The sequence below is a fragment of the Sciurus vulgaris genome, assembly GCF_902686455.1.
Source record: "Sciurus vulgaris genome assembly, chromosome: 1".
Lineage (NCBI taxonomy): Eukaryota > Metazoa > Chordata > Mammalia > Rodentia > Sciuridae > Sciurus > Sciurus vulgaris.
In genome coordinates, this window is record NC_136461.1 from 132052092 (window position 1) to 132077190 (window position 25099).

General features: G+C 39.7%; 1 protein-coding gene across 1 annotated transcript in view; it reads right to left on the reverse strand.

Annotated features, from left to right (window-relative positions):
- Positions 1–1995: 1995 nt before the first annotated feature.
- Positions 1996–25099, reverse strand: part of LOC306659482 (uncharacterized protein) — a 68780-nt gene continuing 45676 nt past the window's right edge. Inside the window, exon 3 of the mRNA XM_079137028.1 lies at positions 1996–2405. Coding sequence (XP_078993154.1) covers positions 2142–2405 — 264 coding nt within the window. The 3' untranslated portion in view covers positions 1996–2141. The remainder of the gene's footprint in view (positions 2406–25099) is intronic.

The following is a 25099-nucleotide window of genomic DNA, read 5'->3' on the forward strand; positions in this document are numbered from 1 at the left end:
CAATGTTCGGGGCATAGATATTTATGATTGTTATGTCTTGCTGATTTATGCTTCCCTTAAGCAGTATGAAATGTTCTTCTTTATCCCTTCTTACTAACTTTGGCTTGAAGTCCACATTATCTGATATGAGGACGGATACTCTGGTTTTTTGCTGTGTCCATGTGCATGGTATGTTTTTTCCCATCCTTTCATCTTTAGTCTGTGGGTATCTCTTTCTATAAGATGAGTCTCTTGCAGGCAGCATATGGTTGGATCTTTCTTTTTAATCCAATCCTCCAGTCTATGTCTTTTAATTGATGAGTTCAGGCCATTAACATTCAGGGTTATTATTGAGATATGATTTGTATTCCCAGTCATTTGGCTCATTTTTGTTTGTTTGTTTGTTTGTTTGTTGACACAACTTGGTTTCTCCTTTATTTGGCTGTTCCTATAGGGTAGTTCCTCCCTTTGCTGATTTACATAGTTGTTTTTCATCTCTTCCTCATGGAATATTTTGCTGAGAATGTTGTGTAGCACTGACTTTCTTTTTGTACATTCTTTTAGCTTTTGTTTATCATGGAAGGATTTTATTTCGTCGTCAATCTGAAGGTAAGTAAATTTCTTATTTTGTGACAGCTTCTTTCTAAGTTTCCCAGGCTGACCTTCAACTTGTGATTCTTCTGCCTCAGCCTCCAGAGTAAATGAGATTACAAGTATGTGCCACAGTGCTCAGCTCAAAAATCTGGGCAATATTGTACAAAACAGTTATAGTATGCTAATAGGAATTTTCTTAAAACCTTAAGAATGCTATTTATTCACTTAAACACAACTATGTATTTGTACACCTTCATGAACACATATGAGTAATTGCTTTAGGAAACACATATAATAACGTTTTTATGATGTCTTTTTCCTCTTGAATTTTGGAAATATGTGTCAAAGAACGCTTGTTTTCTCTGTTTGATACAATATGTATATACATATATATGTACATTGGTTTACAAAATTCAAAGACTTAATTTTTGTCTTTAATGCAGGATTTCCAGCTTTAAAAGCTGATATAGAATTTTCATGAAATTCCTCAAAGGTAGTTTAAGCAATCTGGGCATCGAACCTTTAATGACAGGAAGCACACCTCTCTTTAGGTCTCTCTGACCCAATGTAAAACTGTAGATTGATCCTTCTTTTGTTGAGCTGCCTGTGATTTCATTAATTTCAATGACAGTAATTCTGAGTGAAATTTATGGAGGCCACAAAGTCGAGTTAGTGAACCGCAGGAAATGTCAGCGTGCCCACTTTGGTTTCTGCCATCTTTGTTTCTCTCTCCCACCCACACCTGTACTATTTGCTTTGGTAGGTGGCTTCTTTTTGACCTCTTTTCTGATCTAATTAATAATGCTGCAATATTTAGCTATGACCTCACTTGAATTCCATGTCTGACTGCCCTGTGAGGATTCTATAACTCCATTAACCATCATGGATATATTCCTGTTCACATTTTATTTTCAACATAGAAGTCACAGCAAAAAAAAAAAAAATAAAAATAAAAAAGGTCTTAGAAGCAGCACCTACAAAATAACTTGCCCAAGTTTTACACCTGATATCCCCTTTTACAGCTCATGATCATAGTGAGTGTGTTTTTATTGCTAATATCACAATATCACAGACTGGGAAAGTTGCAAAGAAGAGGTTTATTTTGGCTCATGGTACCAGGTTGAGGGGACATGTTTGGTGATGGTCTTCTTGCTGTCAGAGACAGCGTAAGGTATCACAAGGCAAGAGACAGGGAACACAAAATACCTAGATAAACTCACTTTTATAGAAGACCCACTCTTGAGGTTACCCCATTAATTCATTAATTAGATCAATACATTAATCCATATATGAGGGCAGAGTCCTAATCACTTCTTAGAGGTTCTACCCGGTCCCTCTGCTTAATATCTTAATACTAATTTATTAATATCTTAATAAATGCAATATTTGAGATTGCATTTCAACATGTGTTTTAGAGGGGACAAACCATATTTGAACCACAGCATCAGGCATTTGCTTTCCCTGCTCATTATCTATTTCTTTTTCTTTTAATTAACCAGCACCCTCAACTCAGCCCTGGCCCACAAGCATCACTCTGGCTGCAGTACCTTTGTATTGGGATAGTGGGTTCATCCAAACTCAGGAGATAACAGTTGTGAGTCAGTCACTGGGTGGTTGAAAGGGGTACTCAAGTTTTCAAGTGGGTTTGAAGTTGAGTTGTGAGTCATAATCTCAGAATTGCTGGAAGCAGTCCTACCATCCTGAGGGTGCACTTCTTGAGACTCTGAAGCAGGCTGTGACCTGGAGTTCCTTCCCAGATTCCTTCCCCTCACTTTCCACTTCATGAGCAAGAGGCTGTGTGTTTTCTTCAGTTTAGTTGGATTTTCTGTTACCTGCAATAGGAAATGTTCTGATTAAAAAATGATTTTTAGGGAAATTAGTTTGTTATCTTTCTGAGATGGTATAGTACACAGAATTCCTCTAGGGATGACATCTTAATTCAAAGTTGATGGTGGGTTTTTGAAAATAATAGGACTGGGGGTGTAGCTCAGCAATAGGGGCCCTGGGTTCAATCCTTAGCACATGTGTGCACACACACAAGTCATAGTCAAATACACATGATGTGATATTTACCACACGAACCATTTTCCTTTGTTTTTCTTTTCAGTTTTCTTCTGTTGTTGTGGTGGTGGAGCTTGAACTCAGGACCTTGCACATGCTAGGAAAGTGCTGTACAACCTGAGCTCCCACCTTGATCATTTTTAAGCATGCAGTTTAGTGTAAGTACATTCATGTTGTTGTACAGCCAGTCCCTAGAACATATTTCATCTTATTTTTTGTATATCATCTGTTTACTTAAAGTTATTTTAACTGGTTCTTAAAAACATAAAAATTGCACGTGTTAACCGAGTGACGTGATGTTTCAATACATGTATAGATAATGCAATGTTTAAACCAGGTTTAAACATACTTGTCTCCTCAAACATTTTTTATTTCCTCATGGAAATGAAATCTAAGTCTTTTCTTCAAGCCTTCTGAAAGGTACAGTATGTTCTCATAATCTGTAGTTGCCCTGCTGTGTAATAGCACAGCAGAACTTCTTGCGGCTTTCTAACTGTAACTTGGTGTACACTGATCAGCCTTTCCCTTCTCTCCCTAGCCCCTGCTTTCCCTGGTCACTGGTCGTTCAACTCCCAACTTCTATGCCTTTTCATCCCTAAAACAATTCCCCATTCTCCTCTCCTTCAGGCCCTGGGAAACCTCTCTTTTACTCTCTGTCTTTATAAATTTGACTACTCTAGTTAACATAGATGGAATCGACAGTATTTTTCTTTTGTGTGATTAGTCCATTTCAATTGGCATAATGTCAAGGTTCGTCCATGTTGTTGCATGTGTCAGAATTTCCTTTCTTTTTAAGGCTGAATAACATTCCTTTGTAGTGTATTGCATTTTGCTTATCCATTCACATGTTGGTGAACACATGAGTTGCTTTTCCTTTTGGGCTGCTGTGAATAATGCTACTATGAGTACAAGTCTACAGCATCTATTTGAGACCCTGCCTCCATTCTTTTGGGTATATACCCACATGTCGAATCGCTGGGTTATGTGGTAGTTCTGATTTTTTGAGGAGCTGCCATATTGTTTTCTATGGTGGCTACACAATTTTACTTCTCCAGCACAATTACAGGTTTTTAAACAGTAGTTGGTCTTACGTATAAATGCATTCTACTGTCATGTACAACTAATTAGAACAAAAAAAAATTACAAAAATTTAAAAAATAAAACAAATATCAATAGAACATATATGAACTAGTAACACTAGTAATGTGAACTAGTTTCACATTTCTATCTTTAACTTCTCTGTGAAAATTGTTTATGAAATCCATACTTAACAATTTTGGTTGTTGAGTATTCTACTGAAGTGGATAGTTTATCAGAATCCATACAACTTACAACTTGCTGATCCTTCTAGAAACTATTCTCTTGCTTTTTCTCTCTTTATGATGCCTGCATCTACTGGAGATCAGCCAGCCAGTATGGCCTTGACTTATAATCTGGATTCTTATGGGAAAAATACCAAGTTAAGAAAAAAGGAAACAAAACTATTTTATTTCAGTATATATGAATAAGAGTTCATATTCATTCTTTTTAAAAAATATTAAATCATTAGAAGCAAATGAGAGAAAATTAAGGATGCTTTAAAATAGGCTCTAGGGACCCAAAACAATGTGCTAGGAGGAGATCCATTTGTCAATGAGGGAAGTTCAAGTCCAGCCAAGCTTGGTGTCTTAGAGTCAGACAATCCTGCTGAGAATAGAAGGAAATAGTCTGCCTGAGCTGAGTCTTTGATAGATCCTCCCACGCAACATAACAAAAGCTGATGCCTATATATGAGCCAGTAAAGGAAGTGACCTGAGCTTCTGTGAAATGTGAACTTTGAAAAAGGCTCTTGAGGTGTATTGGTATTACATGGTACTGCTGACCTTACCAAAATGGTGACCTAGAGGGAATCCAGTGTCCATGTCCCTATGGCCTGCCCACAACTGGGAGAGGGTGTGCAGGTGAGGTTCTTATAAGGAATGAGGGATGAATTGCTGGTCACTGTGGAAAAGGATGAGCTGGAGAATGCAGTAACCCACCTCTTGATGTTTGTGAGTAACTTAGGGAGTCATCAGAAAGCAGAGCAGGGGAAGGCAGGGGGCAAGAGCATTTTTGAGGTATTTTGTCATCTTTTATGTTTGATTTCAGATGTTTGTTCATCCCCTCTTGCCTTAAAAATGAATTTGTTCACAATGAAGTTTCCATGCTTCCTTTTAGGAAAAATATAGTCTACATTTAAATGTAAAATAGTTTCTTCTTAGATTTCCCCATGATCAAATATGGAGAATATTTAAGGTGGCTTTAGAGTACTTTCCTCGAAAATAACCCAGGTTCTGCCTGAGTTGCTGGATGGCAAGCAGAGTGATCCCTATAAAGCTCTCTTCCCTGGTGTGGGGTGACCCTTTTAGTGTGTGGAAGGGTGGTTTAGAGATTTTCTGAGCTGAAGAATGTGCAGTGCATAAAATAAAAAATCCCTTGGATATCAACTGAACCTGAATGTCAGTGCTGGGAGAAACCACCTTTAAATTTACCAGTAAAATAGAGGGTTGAGTTAGGTATGCTCTTCTGTCTAATGGTGTTCTAATTCTCTGAAGTTTGGTTAGTCCAGGCCCAGGTCTGATCTAAGAGATGCCTTCTTTCCACACCTAACCTGTGAGCTTCAGGATACCAAAGACCATCTCTTCATCTTTGAAGTTCACAAAATTTACACACTACCTGGACTAAAATACATCCTCAGTGAGCCTTCTTTGCATTTCAGTTTTTAAAATGAAATATAATCTTTTTATCTTCCAATTAAATCCCAGAACCGTAACACCACCTGTATCTAGCTGCATCGCCTCTAAGCATCTCTGTCCTAAGACCGACCAAACTCGTCACCATCTCCTTCCACTCATGCTGTTTTTCTGACTTTCCTTTAGGGACCTTGAACTGAACTATGGGGACCATCTTATAACCTCTATACCCCTCATCCTTCATTTTCCTATTATCTCACCTCCCAAGTTCTATTGTCTCAGTCCCCAACATTCTTCCTTTCAACACGGTTTTTCTTCTGTACTACAGTTGAACCTCAGGGCACATTACCCTTCAGCAAGTCCCCAATCCTTATTATTTTTATTTTTATTTTGAAATAGGGTCTCACTAAGTTGCTGAGCCCGGCCTCAAACTTGAGATCCTCCTGCCTCAACTTCCCAAGTTGCTAGTATTACAGGCATATGCCACCATGCCTGGATCTTCTTTTTCAGCACTCATTCTCAATGTTTAAGTAGTGTAGTGCTTGACAGAGTAAATGCTCAATGCCTTTTCGTTGAAAAAAAGAATGATATTGTTTAAATTTTTGCAGCATTTCATATGCCGAACATCCTTAGTAGTGCAATGAGTCATTGTCATTTGTTTGAAAAAGTCTGAGTCTATAGTCAGAAAGTAGTAAAAGTGTCCTATATGAGTCAGTGTATTTCTTTCCAGTGCACTAATTTGATTTTCTAGGACAGTAGTCTTTACAACTGGGCACATACCTTCGCCCCCAAGTATATGAAGACTATACAGAAGGTATTCAGTATGGTGGGTCCCAAGGAGACACCTTGTACACTTGCTAACATTTGGCTTCTTTGGCCAACTGACCTGAATGTGCTCAGTGTCCTTTCCCATCTCTGTTTCACATGAACTATGACTCTGATTGGCAAGAGACAGGCATTGCCCTATGACACATTGCTTGGAGGTGTAAAAACATTCTAGGCATAAAAAAATTCAACTATTTGAAATACCATCTTCTTTAAACAAATTGACATCTCCACCTATAGATCTTGTGAATGGATATGTTTCCTAAGAAAATTTACCTTTGTAGTTAATAAGTATTTATAAAAATTGGGACTATGTTCTGCTGAATTTTATAGGAAAAAATTGTATAGGTTATTACATCCCAAATAATTTTTTAAACATTTAGTCATTTGAACACAAGAATTATTTAAAATATAAAGTTTTAAATTCGTACATTTTTTTCAGGGACATATAATGGGTAACCATAAAATAAATTCTCAGATATTGAAGTATATTGTATAGGACAAAATTCTGAAAGGGCATAGAATGCAATATAGTTTTTTTGTTTTGTTTGTTTTTTGCAGTACTGGGGATTGGTCAAAACCAGGGTCATAAGCATGCTAGTCATTCTTCTACCACTGAGCTACATCTACAGGTCAGAATATAGCTTTTGAAGACAAAATGGGTTGATGTACAATTTCTGATCAGGACAAAATGGGCTGATGTACAATTTCTGACCATTGCCCAAAGTCTGGTACCAGTATTTTACAGAGTAAATACAGCCAGTAATAAATGACAGGTGCTTTTATGCCACCAGAAGCGTTTGAATGTGAGATAAATAGTTTTGTTCAAAAATTTAAATATTTGAACATTTCCAATACACTGGAAATAATATCCTTTGCAACACTTTAAGATAAAAAGTTGGGATGGCAATGAAGCAGAGAGGTCGTTCTTCAAAATTCCTGGGAAGGATGCGTATTTTAGTCGCTTTGTGGATGAAGCCATAATATGAAGTAAAGAAGCATCCTTTGACATTCAGTTTAACATAAAACGAGGTTAGTCTTGAAGAACTGAAAATAGAAGTGATCCTGCACGTCATGTTGCCATAGCATAGGTACTATTTAGAGCCAGGAAAAGTGAAGCTGGTTGCCATACAAAAGACCTCCCCAATTGTGTATTGCTTATTTCCTCACATTGTGGGCCTCCAGGATCTGCTGGCAAGTGTGGGGTGAGTCAGGCCTGAGCTGCTGATTCCAGGGCCTAGATAAGGCATCTGGAAATCTCTCCGTGGGCCCAAAGAAGGGGTGAGGCAACCACCCTTTGTATCAAGGTCACTCAGGATGATGCCAAGGGCACTACCCTGTTGGGCCCTTTGGTGCTTAAGTGGTGGGGAGATTGGAGCTGAGCTATGCCAGATCTGCAGAGCGTGGAGCCAGGTGCAAGTACTTTAAGCTGAAAGATCTCAGCTGTTGCAAAATCAGCCACAGAGAAAACATTTTCAGGGCAGTGCCTGGCGCTTGGCACTAGTGAATGTTCTTGTGTATATCGATTCCATCAAAGCAGCCTTAGAGATGCATCCCTGAAGTTTAGAACCCAGATGACCTTTTAATAGTCAATTACTTCCCCTAGAAGTACGCAAGTAGTAAATAAATAAACTAAGTGCCTTCAGTGTACCTCTGGCTGAGTCTATTACCCAGTGACTTCAGCCTGATCTTTCCATGAACTCCTCCATCTCAGGTATTCTCACCTAAGGGCCAGGTGATGGCTGGATGCCTGCTGGAGATTTAGCTGGGATGTTCATAAGCACCTTCAAATCCATGTGTGCCAAGAAGCTCCTCCGTCCCCCATCTGACCTCCTATCCTTTATGTCAACCAACCTCCTGATTCTTTTATTAGGTCATTCTCTATTTATTCAAATCCAAAGACAGAGAGCTCTCTTCCATCTCTCCCTTTTCTCTGTCCCATATCTAATAGTTCTTTATTTATTATCATGATAAAATATACATAATATAAACTTTGCCATTTTAACCATACTTCAATGAATGTACTGTCCAGTGACATTCAGTATGTCCACACTGCTGTGCAGCCACTGTCAATGTCCATCGCCAGAACCTTTTCATGCTGCAAAACTAAACCTCTGCACCCATTAAACCAACTTTTCATTCCATTCCTCCCTTCCCAGCCCCTAGCAATCACCACTCATGTGTGTTTGGTGCTGGGGATCGAACCAAGGGCCTTACTCGTTTTGGGCAAGTGCTCTACTCTACCACAGAGCTACAGCCCCAGTCCCGACTCTGTTTCTACGTATTTGACTGCTCTAGGCACCTCATATAAGTGCTTGTCCTTTGTGACCTGTTTCACTTAGTGTAATGCCTTCAAAGTTCATTCGTGTTGTGGTATGTCAGAATTTCCTTGCCAAGATTGTTTAATAGTATGGATAGAGCACATTTTGTTCACCCACTGATCTATTGATGGACATTTCTAATAGCTCATTACTTTAACTAATTACTAGTTTATCATTACTCCCTTACTCCTGTTGGAACAGCAGTTCTCTTAATTTCCTGGTTTGTCCCATTGTCTTAAGAGTCTTCTCTTTCAATCCATCCACAGCACCCTCTGAGTAAGTTTCCTAGGCATCTAATAATTGCTCTATCATTCTATGTCTCCTAAAGCCTTGCCTCTCAAGGGCTTAAGATCAACCAACCCTTCTTACCTCATTTTTACTACTTCAGCTAGTCCCTGTATCCATCCTACTTGTCAGGTCAATGGATGAGTACCGTGTTGGGGAACACAGATAACAGAAAGGGCAGGAAAGACACCAGCGGGCAAGCAGGAACTTGGTGTAGATCTCTCCTCTGCCTTCCGGCACCCTCCCTACCTTGTACACTGTGGAGATTCATTCTTCATGTCCTACTTCTGTGAGCCTCATCTCCAAGTGCCGGTGGGTGCCTATTGTAGGTGTGGATTATGTGCAGTATGGAGTTGGATGACCTCTCCTCAGATCCCAGCTCTGCTACTTGCTTGCCTGTGACCTGGAACAAGTTGCTCCTATGTGGATTGGGCTTCAGTTCCTGTGAAATGGGGATGTTAGTATAGTGACCTACTAGTATAGTAACCATCCTGTGAAATGGGGATGTTAGTGTAGTAACCTACATTGGGTTGTTGTATCAGTCCTATATTGTGTCTGCAAAGAAGTTTCCACTGGACCATGGTGTTCGGTTATTATTGTACAATTACCTTTTTGCTATCATCTCAACTGGTTTATAATGTTAATTCATTTGTTAAGGTTCTGCTCTCTATTAAATATTTTCGAATGCCTAATTGCTAGGCATGAGGAGTACAATGGGACAAAAACATTGCCTCTGCTCTTCAGGAGCTCATAGCATGTATCCATGCTTCTTTATAGAGCCCCATGTTATTGGGACAGTGCATTACTTTCTTACTCCCTCTTTTTTTTTTTTTTTTTTTTTTGGTACCAGGAATTGAACCCAGGGGTGATTCCCCAGCCCTTTTTATATTTTATTTAGAGATAGGGTCTTGATAAATTGCTTAGGGCCTCGGTAAGTTGCTGAGATCATCCTGCTTCAGCCTCCCCAGCCACTGAGATTACAGGTTTGTCTCCCTACCCTCTTTTCTTTCCTCCCTGCCTTCCTTCCTTCCTTGGTTCTCCCAACACATGTCAATTGCTCACCCTGTGCCAGGCACCACTAAACCCTAGAATCCTATGATGCACAGGACAGTTCCCCTTCTATGGGGTGTACTAGCTAATGGGGAAGGCAAACCACAAACACATAACTGAATAAATAATACAATTCAAGAAAAAAATTATGCGTACAACAGGAATGACGTATGCCATTTCCCATAGCTTGGTGAAGGGCAGCTCCTCTGAGTAGGTGACACCTGAACAAGACCACCTGAAGGAAGAAGAGATGTCAGCCCTGCGGAGAACCATGGGAAGAGCAGTCCAGGTAGAGGGAACAGCCAAGACCCAGAAACAGTACCTGGCTTGGAATGCATGTGGGGTGAACTGCAGGAGGGTGGAGGGGATGTGTCAGAGGTGAAGTCAGGGAGTGGGTAGTGGCAAATGGTGGATGTTTTTGGATCTAGCAGGTGTGGCAAGAAGCTTGGGTTCTCCCCTGAACATGATGGGAAGCCACTTAGAGGACCAGGGATACAGTCTAGTTAGCAAGGGACATGATTGTATATTCACTTTTAAAAACCTCCTGTGGGGTGAAGCATGTAGAGACGTGTAGGAGGAGCAGGAAGACTGGATGGATGGCTGCAGGGTGCACAGAGGCAGCTGCTCCACAAACATCTGCTGAGCAGCGCCATCGGCTGGTGCTCACTGTGAGGAGGCAGCTTCTGAGTGCTGGCCTCTCTGCTGGCCGTTTAATTTTTAAAAAATCAAATAAGACAGGCATAAAAACCTTTTTAAAACATTTTTAAAAACTTACCCTCATCTTAATTTAATCTTGATTTTAATTTTTGTACAATTTAGAAGAGTAAGTTTATTACATTTCTAAGATCAATAGGGGCATAAATTTAAAACAATTTTAAACATTTCCCATAAGAAATATTTTATAAAGCAAAGATAGGAGAGACAAATTCAGTTCTTTTACCTCTGTCTAATGTAACATATGTGCTGATGTAATTTAAAATATCTCAAGGTGTGTGTGTGTGTGTGTGTGAGTGTCTTTTTTTTTTTTTTTTTTTTTTTTTTTTTTTCCTGTATCAGATATTGAACCCAGGGGTGCTTAGCCACTAAGCCACACCCGCAGCCCTTTTTTATTTTTCATTTAGTGACAGAGTCTTGCTAAGTTGCTTAGAGCCTTTCTAAATTGCCAAGGCTGGTTTTGAACTCGTGAGCTTCCTGCTTGTACTCCCGAGGTGCTGGGATTCCAGGTGTACTCCACTGCGCCTGGCGGGTGTGGTTTTATTGTTTCTTTAAAGGCAAATGTTTTTATATTACAAAATCCTCCTATTAAGAAATTAAATTTATTTTGTCTATTTTATTTTTAATTTTGAGACACATCTTTCTCAGTTATCCAGACTGGCCTCCAACTTATGATCCTCCTGTTTCAATCTCCCAAATCAATGGAATTACAGGTGTGAGCCACCATTCCTGGCTTATTTTTTCTATTTTAAACTAACAAAGAACCACTTAAAGTGTATTCTATGTAAGAAGTACTAAAGAAGTTTGGGTTGGTTGTGGCACAAACACTCTGAATTAATTTCTTAAATCTATTCAGCTCTGTTGGCTAATGTAAAAGGAATTCCTTTCTCTCCTATGAAATTATTTATTTCAGGCATTCCTAAATTACTCATCTTAATTCTTTACTCTTGTCCCCTAATCCATGTCCAAAAGGACAAAAAAAAAAAAAAAAAAAAAGTCATTGGTTAGCCAAGTTAACATCAAAGGCATGATCTTCCCCATAAATCAATTCCTCCATTCTCTGAATTGCTTTGTTGATTTCTTCCAAGCATCTCCATTTATCAACTGCTCCTTCCTAAAGCCTCAGGTTTGCTGTCAGAAATTCCTCTCTTATGTTTTTCATCCACCTAGGGATGGCTGGAGGTAAATCAAGTGATACTGCTTGGGTATCAAGCAGTATCAAGCAGGATGCAGCATCTCAGATCCAACATGACAGTAAACTCTCAGATTCTCAGTTCCTTGTCTCCTTAGAAATGATGGCAATTCCTGGAATAACAGGAAGGTGATAATCTTACCTTTGTTGTTTGCTCTCTTTTAATAGGTGGAATTAACATAAATGATAATCTCCTCACCAGACATGAGTATTGATTTCTGCCTCATTTTTTGGCTCTTCTACTAAGCTCTGAAGACATTACTAAAGAGGGCTATTGATCAGCAGACCCCGTCACTTCCTTGGGTGCAAAGGACAGCAGCCCCATCACCTCCATGCCCCAGGAGAGACGTAAAGGTAAAGGGTCAGAGATGAAAGGCTTCTGATTAGTTCTTCTTTGTAGTCAGTCTTCTGAGAAGTCACTGAGTTTCTGTTTACACCTGTCCCTGGAGTTTAAGATGGAAAACTTTTACTCCCAGCTCCATGCGTGGGCGTAGGTGAAGCAGAACCCTTATCTCCTGCATTTTTCTCATTGGGACAGATGGATTGTTTGTTGTGGAGCTGGGTTACCTTTTTAGGTAAAAAGTGTGTGCTTCCTGGGTGCCTTCATTTGTTGCTTGCACTGTGGGGTCTTCATCTGTCACGGCAGCCTCAGTGCTTTTAGGCAGGGACCAAAGAACACCCAAATCAATTTCCTCTGAGAAATGGGACACGGAGAGCTTGTGGGATTTTTTTAATTCCCTTAAGTTGTGGTGATGACATTGATTTCATTGTTGAATCAGAGCAGAGAGGGTCAAGGGGGTTTTGTGAAACTAAGTGATAGAATGCCAGAAAAAAGTGATTACTTATCCACATGTGTGGAATGGCCCGATGAAATTCAGGAGGTCAAGTGCCCTGGGCTTAACCCATCCCCCTTATAGCTAACTCAATAACTAGCCTTTAAAAACAAGATCAGGTAGTGAAATTCTGGTATCTCTTTGTAAACATTTCATATATAGTCTCTCCTTTTTTATCCTAGATTATTGCCTTGATGCATTTCTCATCTGAATTATGACAATATGCTTTTCCTTTACTCTCCTGGGCCCTACCTTTGAAATTCTTTCAGTAGCCCCCAGTTACCTTTAGGTGTGTGAACACCAGAATCCCTGGCTTGGTAAACAATAGCCTTCACTTTTGATTCCATGCAAACACAGTCTTGTTCTCTACAGTGAAATCCTGGTCCCTGATCTTCCCAAACCAATGGCAGATTTGCCGTGAACCTACTGCAGCTGAAGTTTTAGGACACCTCACTTCAAGCATCCTACCCAAGTCCAGCATCTAATGGCACTTAATTGTTTTGGATCCTTTTCAAAAACAGGAAGCCTTTTAAATTTACATAAATTTCAGGTCTCACAGCAACTGGAGCCACATGGTCTTAACTCTGCCTTGGCAGCCATGCTGTTTAAACTTTCCTAATGCCTATTCCCTGTTCATTCCCCACTGCAGACTCTGAGGTCCCAGATAACAAAGGTAACTTCTGTCAAATCTATAGTCTCAGTGCATGCATGCGGTGCAAATCAGATGTATGCAGAATGAATGAATCAAAGCTAGGACATTGTCATTAAATGACATCGTATAATTTATCTAATACTAGTAGTGGCCAACCTTAATCAAACGGACATGATGTACAAGTCATTGTCTTGAGGGATTTATGTATCATGTTTTATCTCAACAAACACAAGAAACCCAGTTTGTAGATGAGAAAACTAAGAGACAAAGACATCAAATTGCTTGCCCACATCACTTAGCTAGTGTGCGGTAGTGGCAGGATTTTAAATAAGGTGAATGGACTTGTGCACACAAAAGTATACTGGTTCATTTTGTAGGGGTGACTCAGTGGAATGCTGAGTTCATTTTCTTTCAGGCCCTCAATTCAAACTGATACCTGAAGAAAGAATTCGTAGTGGAAATGGTAATTCTGAGACAAGACAGAAGCTGTCTGTTGGGATTAGTATGCCTTGACAATATGGTTCAGATTCCTGCATGCTCACAGATAGAGGGAGTGCTTTGTATTCTTACTGATCAACTAAGGGAAGGTAATTACATGCATGTCTCCTGAGTTCTCTTAGTTTTAAGTGCAAACATATGACTAGGCAACATACCAGTGAACTGCAGGGAGGAAATAAATGTGCAGAGTCTAGTTGAATCATAAAAGTGAATCTTCATGTGTCCTGTAATCACAGTAGGGCTGGGGGGTAAGTGGGCATAATGCACTTATGATTTGGGCCAAGAGCATCTCCTATCTCTTTCCTCGCTTCCTTCTCTGTATACTGCTCTCTCTATTCTATCCATTTTCCTGTAAACAAAGAGAAAAACAGGCAGATTTCTCTGGTTTCAAAGCAATAGTTTACAGTCTCCTACCCTTTCCAGGAGGTTCTGGAAAAACAGTTCCCCAAACTCTCCCATCTAATTCCTGATCACAGAGAAGGTCCCTCTTCTTATCCTCAGTACCTACATGGAAGCCAGGGAACAGGTGTGTTTGTGTGTAGCCATACCTGTACCCAGTGCAGCAGGGAAACATTCACTGCCTTGCTTGTACCGTAGACAAAACCCCTGTGTACGGAAATATAATTGGAAATTATTTCATAACCAGTTGAGCATAACTAACTAAACTAAATACAAGACACCCCTTGGTCAAGGTGCAGATGTGATCAACTCTATGGGCAAAGGGGGTCAAGAGCAGGCTGTGGCTCAGTGCTTGGAGAGTGCTTGCCTAGCCTGAGTGAGGCACTGGGTTCAATCCCTGGCACCACATAAAAAACTAAATAAACAAAATAAAGGTATTGTGTCCATCTACAAATAAAAACATTAGAAAAAAGTGGTCAACAGGTGGTCCTAATAAGAAATGAGAATCACAGATTTGCTCAGAAGCAAATCCACATTTCTCCATTTTCCATAAATTTCCATTGTTAAATATAACTTTTCTGAACATTTTAATCATTAATGGAATGTAAGTCATTTTGGGGAAAACTTGCTATAAAAAGAATGACATGGAAGCTCCATTTACCCATATTTTAGATTGTGAGAAACTAGCCTGAGCTAACATGGTAGCAAAGAAAGTTTTTCTCTACTGACCCAGCGTCAATTTAGTGATATCAGGAAAGAATTAGGCAGGCTTTCAAGGGTCTATCTGCAAGTACTAATCTTTATCACGATAAGCAAGAAATCTAAGTTCTATTTGTTTTAGAGTATTTTCCATCAACATCAATCCCAGTTGGTAACCTGACTCATGTCATAAAACAATTCACATAGATATGAAGATTAGGAGACCTTTGAAGACAGTGTCAGTCAAGATGTGATTGCTTTGGACCTTAAATTCTGCTCCTAAGCCTGCTGAAGGTTGGCTCCTCCTATTTGTCCGGCAGTTCTAGATCACTAATTAACAACACTTGGGCAAGTGAACACTGCTTGTCCAATGAGCATATGATGGAATCTAAACTCATTCCATTAGATCATGTCACCAGTCAGTAAGAGGTGCCCTTTAGAATTAACCTGGTGTGGTTAGGTTAAGTCAATACAGTGTTTATTCCTTGCTTATTTAATTCTTGTTTGATCTTCTCTACAGACGAATCTGGGGAGGTTCCTGCTGAGTCCAGCAAAGAAGATGTCCTTGGGGAACCAAAGTGAAGAAATAAAGAGAAATACACTTTAGGAGACACGGAAGGAAGATCACGTCCCACTTCCAAAAAGAATTTAGAGCTTCTTTTACTTCGCCTATTATTGACTTAGGTGACATAGACAAGTCACCTCTATTCCCTGGACATATTTTCTTCAGGTCTATTCCATTATCTCATCAATGTATTAATTAATTAATTGAACTTTTTGCTGTCCCACTAGCCACAGGCTGTTCCTGCCCAGACATACTGCATTTATTACACCCAGGGCAGATGCTCACTCCAGGATTTCTTCTCACCAACAGACTCTGACAAGCCCCATGATGCTGCTTTTCCCAGAGGCCTTCCTGAAGGCCTGGCCACTGCAGAAGTTCCTTTTGCTTTTTTCTGCCTCATTTTGGACAACACCCATCACCATGGTACACTGAGAGTGTACCCCACTGTGACTTTTTCCAGACTTGTGTTAGCCTCTCCCTCTAGCTGTCAGTTGTTGGTGAGCAGACCCTTTCTCTCTCATTCACAGTCATGTCCCCAGCATCTTAGAGGCACCCAGTTTCCAATGGGGCTCAGCAGTATTGGTTGAATCAATGTTCAAAGAATAAAGGTGCACTTCTATGCCATGTGATGGTTTACCTGTGCTCTGACTAGCTATCAGTTTAATTATTTCAATGATCATCTCTTTTTCAATAATTTGACTTGGTTATTTTTGAGAATCTAAGGGTATATTTTGAAATGTAAGCTTTGTTTTTATGAGCCTCTTTATTGCAAAATAATGTCAAATTGACAGAAAATTTCTCAGTACCAGCAACTCTTATATACCCTTTACCCCAATTCTCCAGGGTATAGTATTTTAGCACATATACTTGGTCATTCTCTCTGTGTTCTATACCTTACCTTACCTTACATATCTAAATCTAAATCTATATATTTATATATTTTATAAAACATTTAAAAATTGGTTGTTTTTCTCTCATCCATCTATATTTTCTACAAGTGGAAATATTTTCTTATGTATTCACAAATTAGCTATCAAATTCAGGAAATTTTAAGTTGATACCATACTTCTATCTAATTTGTATTTTATGTTCTAATTTTTCAATTATCCCAGTAACGTTATTTATAGCAGTTTGTTTCTGGAATAGGATCCAGATCCAGGATAATTTATCATGTTTAGTTTCTGTGTTTTGTGACTCTTCCAAAGTTTGGATCAGTTTTTGTCTTAGTTTTTGTCTCTTACCATCAGTATCTTTGAAAATTACAGGCCAATTATTGAATGTCTTTCAATTTGGGTTTCTCTGATGTTTTTCATGGTTAGTTTCAGACTATTTTTGGCTAGAAGTCTGCATTAGTAATGTGTCACCTAAGGACATCCTGCTTGGAGGCACCTGTTGTCCTTTCGTTTCCCTCGTATTATTGATGTGATCACTAAGTTACTAACATATTGTTTGGTTTTTAGTAAAATGCTGCTATTTTACTTTCTTAATTGCTAACTATTTCATTGGAAGGTGTTTTGAGACTATCATTTTCTTCATTAAACTCCTAGTGTAGAAATTTTATTTCCCAAGTTAGTTTTTACTATAATAGTTGCAAAATGATGTTTTAAAAACCTCATCTTTTCTTTACATTTGCTAACTCTAAGGAAGAACATTCTCTTCCTTTTGTTTCTTCTCTTCTCCTTTCTTTTCTTCCTCTTTTCCCTCCTTCCCTTCCTTCTTCCTCCCTCTCTCCTTCCCTTTTGTCTCCCAGCCAGTTTTCATATTGCCCATTTTGTATTTTATTTAGAGTCAGGGTCTCATTGAGTTGCTCAGCACCTCACTTTTGCTGAGGCTGGCTATGAACTTGCAATCCTCCTGCCTCAGCCTCCTGAGCTGCTGGGATTACACGTGTGTGCCACTGCGCCTGGCTTGGAATTATATAATCTTATTCTTAAGAAAGAGTTGATCAACCATGATGACTTTACATTAGATGCCTAGAAAGTGAAGAGTCTGGATATCTTGATAGAGCAAGAGCTGCTGGTACTTAGGACAGAGAAGGAAAGACAGGAGAAAAGAAATAGTGCCTACTTGTATTTGAGGGGCTAGCTTGCAAATGGGAAAAAAAAATTTGTTATTTTTCCTTAAAGCTTCAGAGGAAAGGGGGAAAATTTACCTCTCATGGACACAATTACAGAAAATCAGTTCTTGACTTAATACAGAATGACCTTTTTAACAAGTCCAGTGAGTGGCCTCAAGTCAGTCATCCTGCAAGCACTGAACACCCTTCAGCCTTACGTGTCATCTGTGCCTTGCAGACCCTCTGCACCAGCCTCTGAGAATTCAGTGCCTTTACTCAAGTTCTCTCTCCTTCTTCCCCCTTCTGCCTCTCCCTGCAAAAGTGATGTGTCCCCTCCAAAGCTCATGTTGAAATTTAATCCTCCTTATGAGATGCTAAGAGGTGGAACCTTTAAGAGGTGACTAGGGCTCTACTCTCATGAATGGATTAATGTACTCATGCAATTAAAGGATTTATGGTTATCTCAAGAGTGGGTTTGCTCTAAATACTGGTTTGGCTAGGCTTCTTGTGCACTATCTTTTACCATGTGATGCCTTGAGCTGCCTCGGGACTCTGCCAGCAAGAAGGCCATCTCCAGACATGGCTCCTTGTCCTTGGACCAGAAGGGTGAGCCAAAATAAGCCTCTTTTGTTAGTGACTTGGGAGGCTGAGGCAGGAGAATTGCAAGTTAAAAGCCAGCCTCAGAAATTTAGTGGGGCCCTGAGCAACTTAGCAAGACCCTGTCTCAAGATTAAAATAGAAAAAAAAAAAAAAAAAAAAAGAGGGGGCAGAGCTGAGGATGTGGCTCAGTGGTTAAGCACCCCTGGGTTCAATCCCCAGTACCCCTACAACTTGCCGAGTCTCTGGTATTTTTAGCAACAGCAAACAGACTAACACATTCCCCTTACACCTCCTCATCCTTCCAATATATCATCAAGGAAGCCATACCTGACTAACCTCTCATGTAAATGTGACCATGATTTCTTCTTGTCCCACCCACGGTAATCTCCAGAAACAGTGACTGCAACATTTTGATCCCATTTGGTTTCCTGTCTATATCTGTCTTCTAGACTATAGGAGACTCTATGGTCCGATGCCATAACCACACATGGTGATCAAACACTTAAAATGTGGCTACTGCTGCTGTATCACCAGCACAAATTCCACAATATTTCCATTGTCTTATAAAATGGACAGCACTGTCTGAGATGACAAGTTCCTTAAAGGCAGGGACCATATGTTGTCCATCCCCCATCAAGAACAGAGCTCAGGTACACTGAAGACATTTAACAAATATTTTTAAAGTAGCAAATTTAATAGGTTAGGATGATGTTAGAATGAGATGCATGATGAATGAGTAGTGAGTTTGCAAGGGATTCAAGACCTAGGATCAATGTCCTCTACTGAGATTGCAATAAAACGAGATGCATGTACATTGTATGGCAAGTTGTAACACTTACAAGTGGAAGGTAACTTCCATTCCTAAGAGGCTATTAGGAGGAATGAGCTGTAACCAACCATGAAATCAGTTCTGATTTAAAATACTTCATTTTGAGACTAAAAACAAGAAATCATGTATTCTATGCTTCATTTAAGTTCTGTAAAGTTTATTCCACTTGAGAAACTCACATCAGAAAATAGGAAATGACATCATGGTTAAAACTTGTTCTTCATATGAATACCTAAGTGGATCATCAAAATAAAACTTAAAATAATGCTGAAGGAGAGAACCTCAAAATTAAGTGAGTCTAATTATTTTAAAAGTCATCTGCATTTAAATAACTAATTAGATAATCCAGGCATAGCACAAGTGAATAATTCCAATTTTGCAGAAGTGACAACTTTATTTTTTGTGAAGTGCTGGGCATCAAACCCAGGACTTTGCACATAGTAGGCAGTCATTCTACCACTGAACTACTTCCCCAATCCTCAGTGACTGTCTTTTTCGATTATTCTTTTGACTGATAATTACCAATACCTGCTAGGAGCCAGAAGCTTGTTTGGTGTTGAGGACGTTACTGGGGACAAGGGACAGACAACTGCTCATCCACAGGATTGACAATGTAGTGCACTTGCAGTGCAGAAGGTGATGTGTGCTGTGCAAAAATGAGAGAAGGTGGGGTGCCCTTACCAGGAAGGTCTCTTGGAAGTGCTGTTCTTGTCCTGATGACAAGGCCCCGCCTGGGGAAGGGCAGAGTGAGCTGGAGCGCCTGGGGCTGTGAAGGAGGAAGGCCAGAGTGGTGCAGAGGAGAACGGGCCCAGGACCCAGGAGCATGGAAAGACTTGGCTTGGGTGCTGTTCTTGGTGTGTGGAACCTGGGGACAGCTTTGTGCAGAAGGGTGAATAGGGCTTTCAGAGAAGAAAGATGGATAGAAGTGGCATTAAAAGTGTGGGTTCTGCAGAGTATGGTTCAGTGGTAGAGCATTTGCCTAGCATAAGTGGGGTCCTGGATTCTATCCTCAGCCATACAATGAAGTGCTATTATTGCCCTGAGAAAGGAGGAAATTTGGACACATGCTGCAACAGGGAGAACCTTGAAGACGCTCTCAGTAAACTGAGACCCTTGGGTTGCTCATCATTGGATACTTGAGTTGATTCCTGTTGGGTGTTATGAATAATGCTGCTGTGAACACAAATGTGCAAATTATCTCTCTCTCTCTCTCTCTCTTTTTTTTTTTTTGCAAATTATCTCTTTGAGTCCTCCATATCATTTCCTTTTTTTTTTTTTTTTGTACCGGGGATTGAACCCAGAGTGCTCTCCACTGAGCGATCCTCCAGCCCTTTTTATTATTTATTATGAGACAAGGTCTCACTACTCACTAAGTTCCTGAGTTTGGCCTTGAACTTATGGTCCTCCTGCCTTAACCTTCCAAGTTGCTGGGATTACTGGTGTGTGCCATAGTGCCCAGCCGATTTCATTCCTTTTATGTATATACTCAGAAGTAAAATTTAATTTTTTTGAGGAACCACCATACAGTGTGTATTTATTTTTATTTTTAATGTAAATTTTCTGTTGACTTCTTTCTTCCTCTGAACCTTGGAATTTGCCTTACATGTGGCATGCATTCAATAAATAATATCAATAATGATTATAAACAGCTGATCTGCAACAGAATTGTGCATGTTATAAATGGTTTTTATTTGAATAATTTCATTTAATAGTATGATGTTATTATTTAACTTTTCTGTCTCCTATGTTAAAAGCCCATTTTCAATGATTGGCCTGATTGAGCGTGCATGACTACCTTGTGAAGAAAATACCATTACTCATTCCATCTGACATACACACAGAGAGATTAAGTAACTTGCCTAAAGTCACACAGCTAATAAGTGGCAAAGTAGGAAAACTAGTATTCTAAGCCAGATTGTCCCATCATGCACCCCAAAGGCCAATCGCTCTTCTGGAGGCTCCCTCCATTATATACTATTTTCTAGGAAGACATGTCAGGTAAAGATAGTAACACAAGTGTGCCAGTGAGATTGTTGTACACATAATAATTAAAATAAGTCAATGAGCTTATGAGTTTTTCATTGGAGTATATCTAATACTTGGCATCTGAATGTTATTTTATCCTCAACTTTCTTTGCCTCCTTCCTCATGATATAATTTTAAAAAATCACCTTTATGTGTTGTTAATTTCTAAACAAACACATCTATATTATAATGCACATTTTGGTTGGGAAAAAGCAATATTGTTTATTTAGTTTTATTTTTTGCATTTCAGTTAGCAACACCTAGTACTGCTTACTTGAATTTTCTTTTTCATCAGAAGTTATTTTTGTTATAAATTAATATTATCGTGTCCTATAAATCTTCATATGCCAGAAAGAAATGAGTGGTTTAGTCAGATGTACTGAGAGTTCACTGTGTCCATTCCATTTATATTTTGAGATGATATTTACTCAAACTGCAAGGGACAGTAGAACAGAAATTTGGATAGTAAGTCCATGAAACCATACTGGTTTATTGGAAATTATACTGGTTTTCTTTTTCTTCAGTGGCAAAGTTATTTCCACCTGTCTCAGATGTACAATTTGTGGGCAGTTTCCCAAAATTTGTATTAGACACTTCTGGCATTTTCCAGAAGCCTAGTTCTGCTTCTTCCTGGGCACAACTGCTTTTTAATCTATTAATCTGAACATGTCTTCTGCATCTCTTTACTTTTATCTTTGCCAAAGTGTTATAGCTTGGAGGTAAAAAGCAGACAGACAATGAGAAAGCAATAGATATGTTTAATCTTAAACCCCTTTTGGAAAAAAATTGAAAGGTCCCTGCAGCTCCTCCAGGGGAGGGAGGACAGTATCCTGAAATCAAGGGCTGACACTGAGGGTAGAAAGCAGTCTGCTTTGAGCTGGTCGCTCCAGAAGGCACAAGATGGAGACTGGTCATTGGCAGCCCCCTTTTCTGAGCTTAATGGACAGTCTCTCCTCTTTGCACATTGCCACTGTTTGTTTTACACTATTGACACAGAGAGATGAGCTGCCTCATCACCCACACTGTGCAGCACCACCATCTCTCTGCTCCTGCACAGGCAAATATTTACCAGCTCTGCACACATCCAGGTATATCACTATGAAACAGGCAAATGGCCACGTGTGGCCAAGTCAATCTGGGGTCAGACGAGTTGGACAGTCAGTGGCAGAGATGGGGAGAGGAGTTAGCTCTTTGGGACTCCAGGTGTAGTCCAACAGGTGTTAAAATGCTGTTGACAGTTGGTCCCTCAGGAAATCAGGCTGGAAAGCAAGGATGACAGCAGGGATAAGTGTGTGACCTCCAGGAATTTTTGTATTGTTAGCATCAAGGCCTAGGAATGAGAAAAGAAGGGAAAAGGAGAAGAAAAGAGAAGAAGAATGTAGAGGGAAAGGGAAGAGGGAATAAACTTCATTCCTTGATCTTCTAGGCCCCCTGAGCTGGAGTGGAGGTTGCTCACTTGTTCCAAGCTACAACATGGGAATGGCCAGGGCCCATGGAAAGAATAAAATACTAACACATCAAATTATTTAGGTCACTTTTGGAAGCCTAAAAACATACCTCTCAGAAAGAGTCTAGGACCCAAATGAAGCCCAGAGCTGGAGAAGATGTGCACTCCAAGTTAGCAATCAGTGAAACATGGGCTGACCCACACACCATACAGCTGTTGGTTTTCAGTTCCCGTAGTAATCACGAGAGTGGGGTATTGTGATCCTCATTTGACTGGACAGGATATCAAAGCCAGAAAGGAGTAGGACCCACGTGAATCCACGTGACAGTGAATGACAGCCAGGCATCCTTTATTGTTCTGACCCCAAACCTACCCACACATCCCGACAGAATCTTCATTGCCACATAAAGCCAGGAAGCAAAACACATGACTCTGGAAACAAATCTAAAAGCAAACAGCACCAGGCCAGTGAGCTTGGGGGAGAAGCAGCTCCCACCGGCAGGTGGGCAGGGAGAAGGATCTGCCTGAGAAAGCTGTCCAGGAAGGCCAGCCTGGGCTCCCAGCTTCCCTAGCCCTAGCCCTGGGAGCTGATTTCACATCTATTGTTTTGTTTTTATGACTCGGTCTCACTGTCTATCATAGACGGAAATGAAATTGGTCTGGAATGGTTTCCTCTTCCCACAGTCTTCTTGGCTGCTTATTGATAGATGACTTTTAAATATTATATCCTTATAGATATGAAAATTAAGCTGATCTTTCTATTTAACATCCAGAACTGTCTTTTTTTTTTTTTCCATTGTAACTGGAGAGACAATGTATTTGTCTTTTGCAGTTCTCTAAGACTTATCATTTAAAAAAGTGACTTAATTTCCCTGGGTCATCTGACTATGTTGGAAACATGTGGGGACCACATTCTCCATGTTGCTGAATCTTGACTTCCCTTCTTCCTGGTTGTAGGCCTTGAGTTAACTAATCTCAACTCATTGTTTTTTTTAAATATATTTTTATTTTTAATTGACACGAAGTGATTGTGCATATTTATGAGGTACAGTGTGACATTTCAATACATGTATACAGTGTGTAATGATCTGACCAGGGTAATTGGCATATTCATCATCTCAGACATTTATCATTTTTTTGTGTTGGGAATACTCAAACTCCTCTCAACTCACGGCTCCCGGTTTTGCCAAGTTGGATGAGAGGCCCTGCTGCACACGGCCCTCTCTCTCAGCAGCAGTTGACTTGGTCTTCTAAAATTTCCAGGTCTTTTTTCTGCTGCTGCCCTCATCTCCTAAAAGGTCCATCTGTTTTTACGGTTTGGTTCTTTGATTATGACTTGGAAACCACATGCTATTTCTTTTTGTTTTCTTTCTTTATCTGAAGCCCAATGGGTTTTTCAGACCCTGGACAGCAGGCTGATATCTTGCTTATATCACTGTCTTTATCTGTTCATATAATTTCTGTGACCTCAGAAATGTCTATTAAAAGTACATTCCAGGAGAGAAAAAGGGAGGGGGGAGAGGGGGAAAGGGAGAGGGAATGGGGATTTAAATAAGATTCCTTGTATGTGTGATGATGTCAAAAGTAACTCGAATACTATGTATAGGTATAATGCTCTAATTTAAAAAAAAAAATTAAGTAAAAAAAAAAAAAAAAAAAAAAGTACATTCCAAGCTGGGCAATGTGGTGCATGCCTGCAATCCCAGAGATCCCAGAGACTCCAGAGACTGAGGCGAGAGGATCATAAGTTTGAAACCAGCCTTGGCAACTTAGTGAGATCTGAACTCAAAAATATAAAAGAAAATCTTTTTAAAAAGGACTGGGAATGTAGCTCAGCAGTAGAGACCCCTGGGTTCAATCCCCAGAATTAAAGATTCAGGGAGTACACCTCAGTGCTGGGGATGTAGAGTGCTTGCTTAGCATATGCAATGCTGTTTTCCATTCCCAGCATACACACATGTGCACACGCTTGCACACACACACACACACACACACACAAAGTTGCATTCCATTTTCCTGGTCAGACTTGATCTCTGAGATTGTTTCAGTGGTTCTTTCTGCTCATATCTAAAGCATGTTGAAATAAGCTTTTCTGAAGTTCATGCCAACTACACTTATTTTAACACCATGAATATTATTATCCAGGTATCATTTTCACTGTTTATGTGAGAATTTCTGGAAACATTCTCTTATGAGACATGGATTATCTCATTTCATCTCAAAGAACATACAAGGTAGCTTCTTATCATCCTCTTCTTCCTTTTTATACACAATAAAATTGAATCTTAAACACATCAAATACTTTGTTCTGTTCTACCACTGGCAGCCAGCAGAACTGGGGTGGGAATCCACCTTCAGAACCATGAATTTTGTGGATACATAAATGCCACCACATTTTTGTTTACTTCTGTCTTTAATTTTTTTTCCACTTGTAAAAATTAAATCAAGAAACCATCTTCTATACTGGATATAACTTTCCTATGTTCGTATATGAATATACCACCAGTGAAACTCCATGTCACGTACAACCACAGGAATGGGATAAGTTATACTCCATGTATACATAATATGTCAAAATACACTCTACTGTCATGTATAGCTAAAAAGTACAAATTAACAAAAAGAAACCGCCTTCTATGTTAAGAAATCATTTAGAAAAAATGTTGGACTGAAAGATTATATTTGCTTCTTAAAAGGGCCATTCTTTCTCACCCTGAAACATCTTCTCAAGGGGAGGGTCTGGCACCCAGTGACATACAGGGAA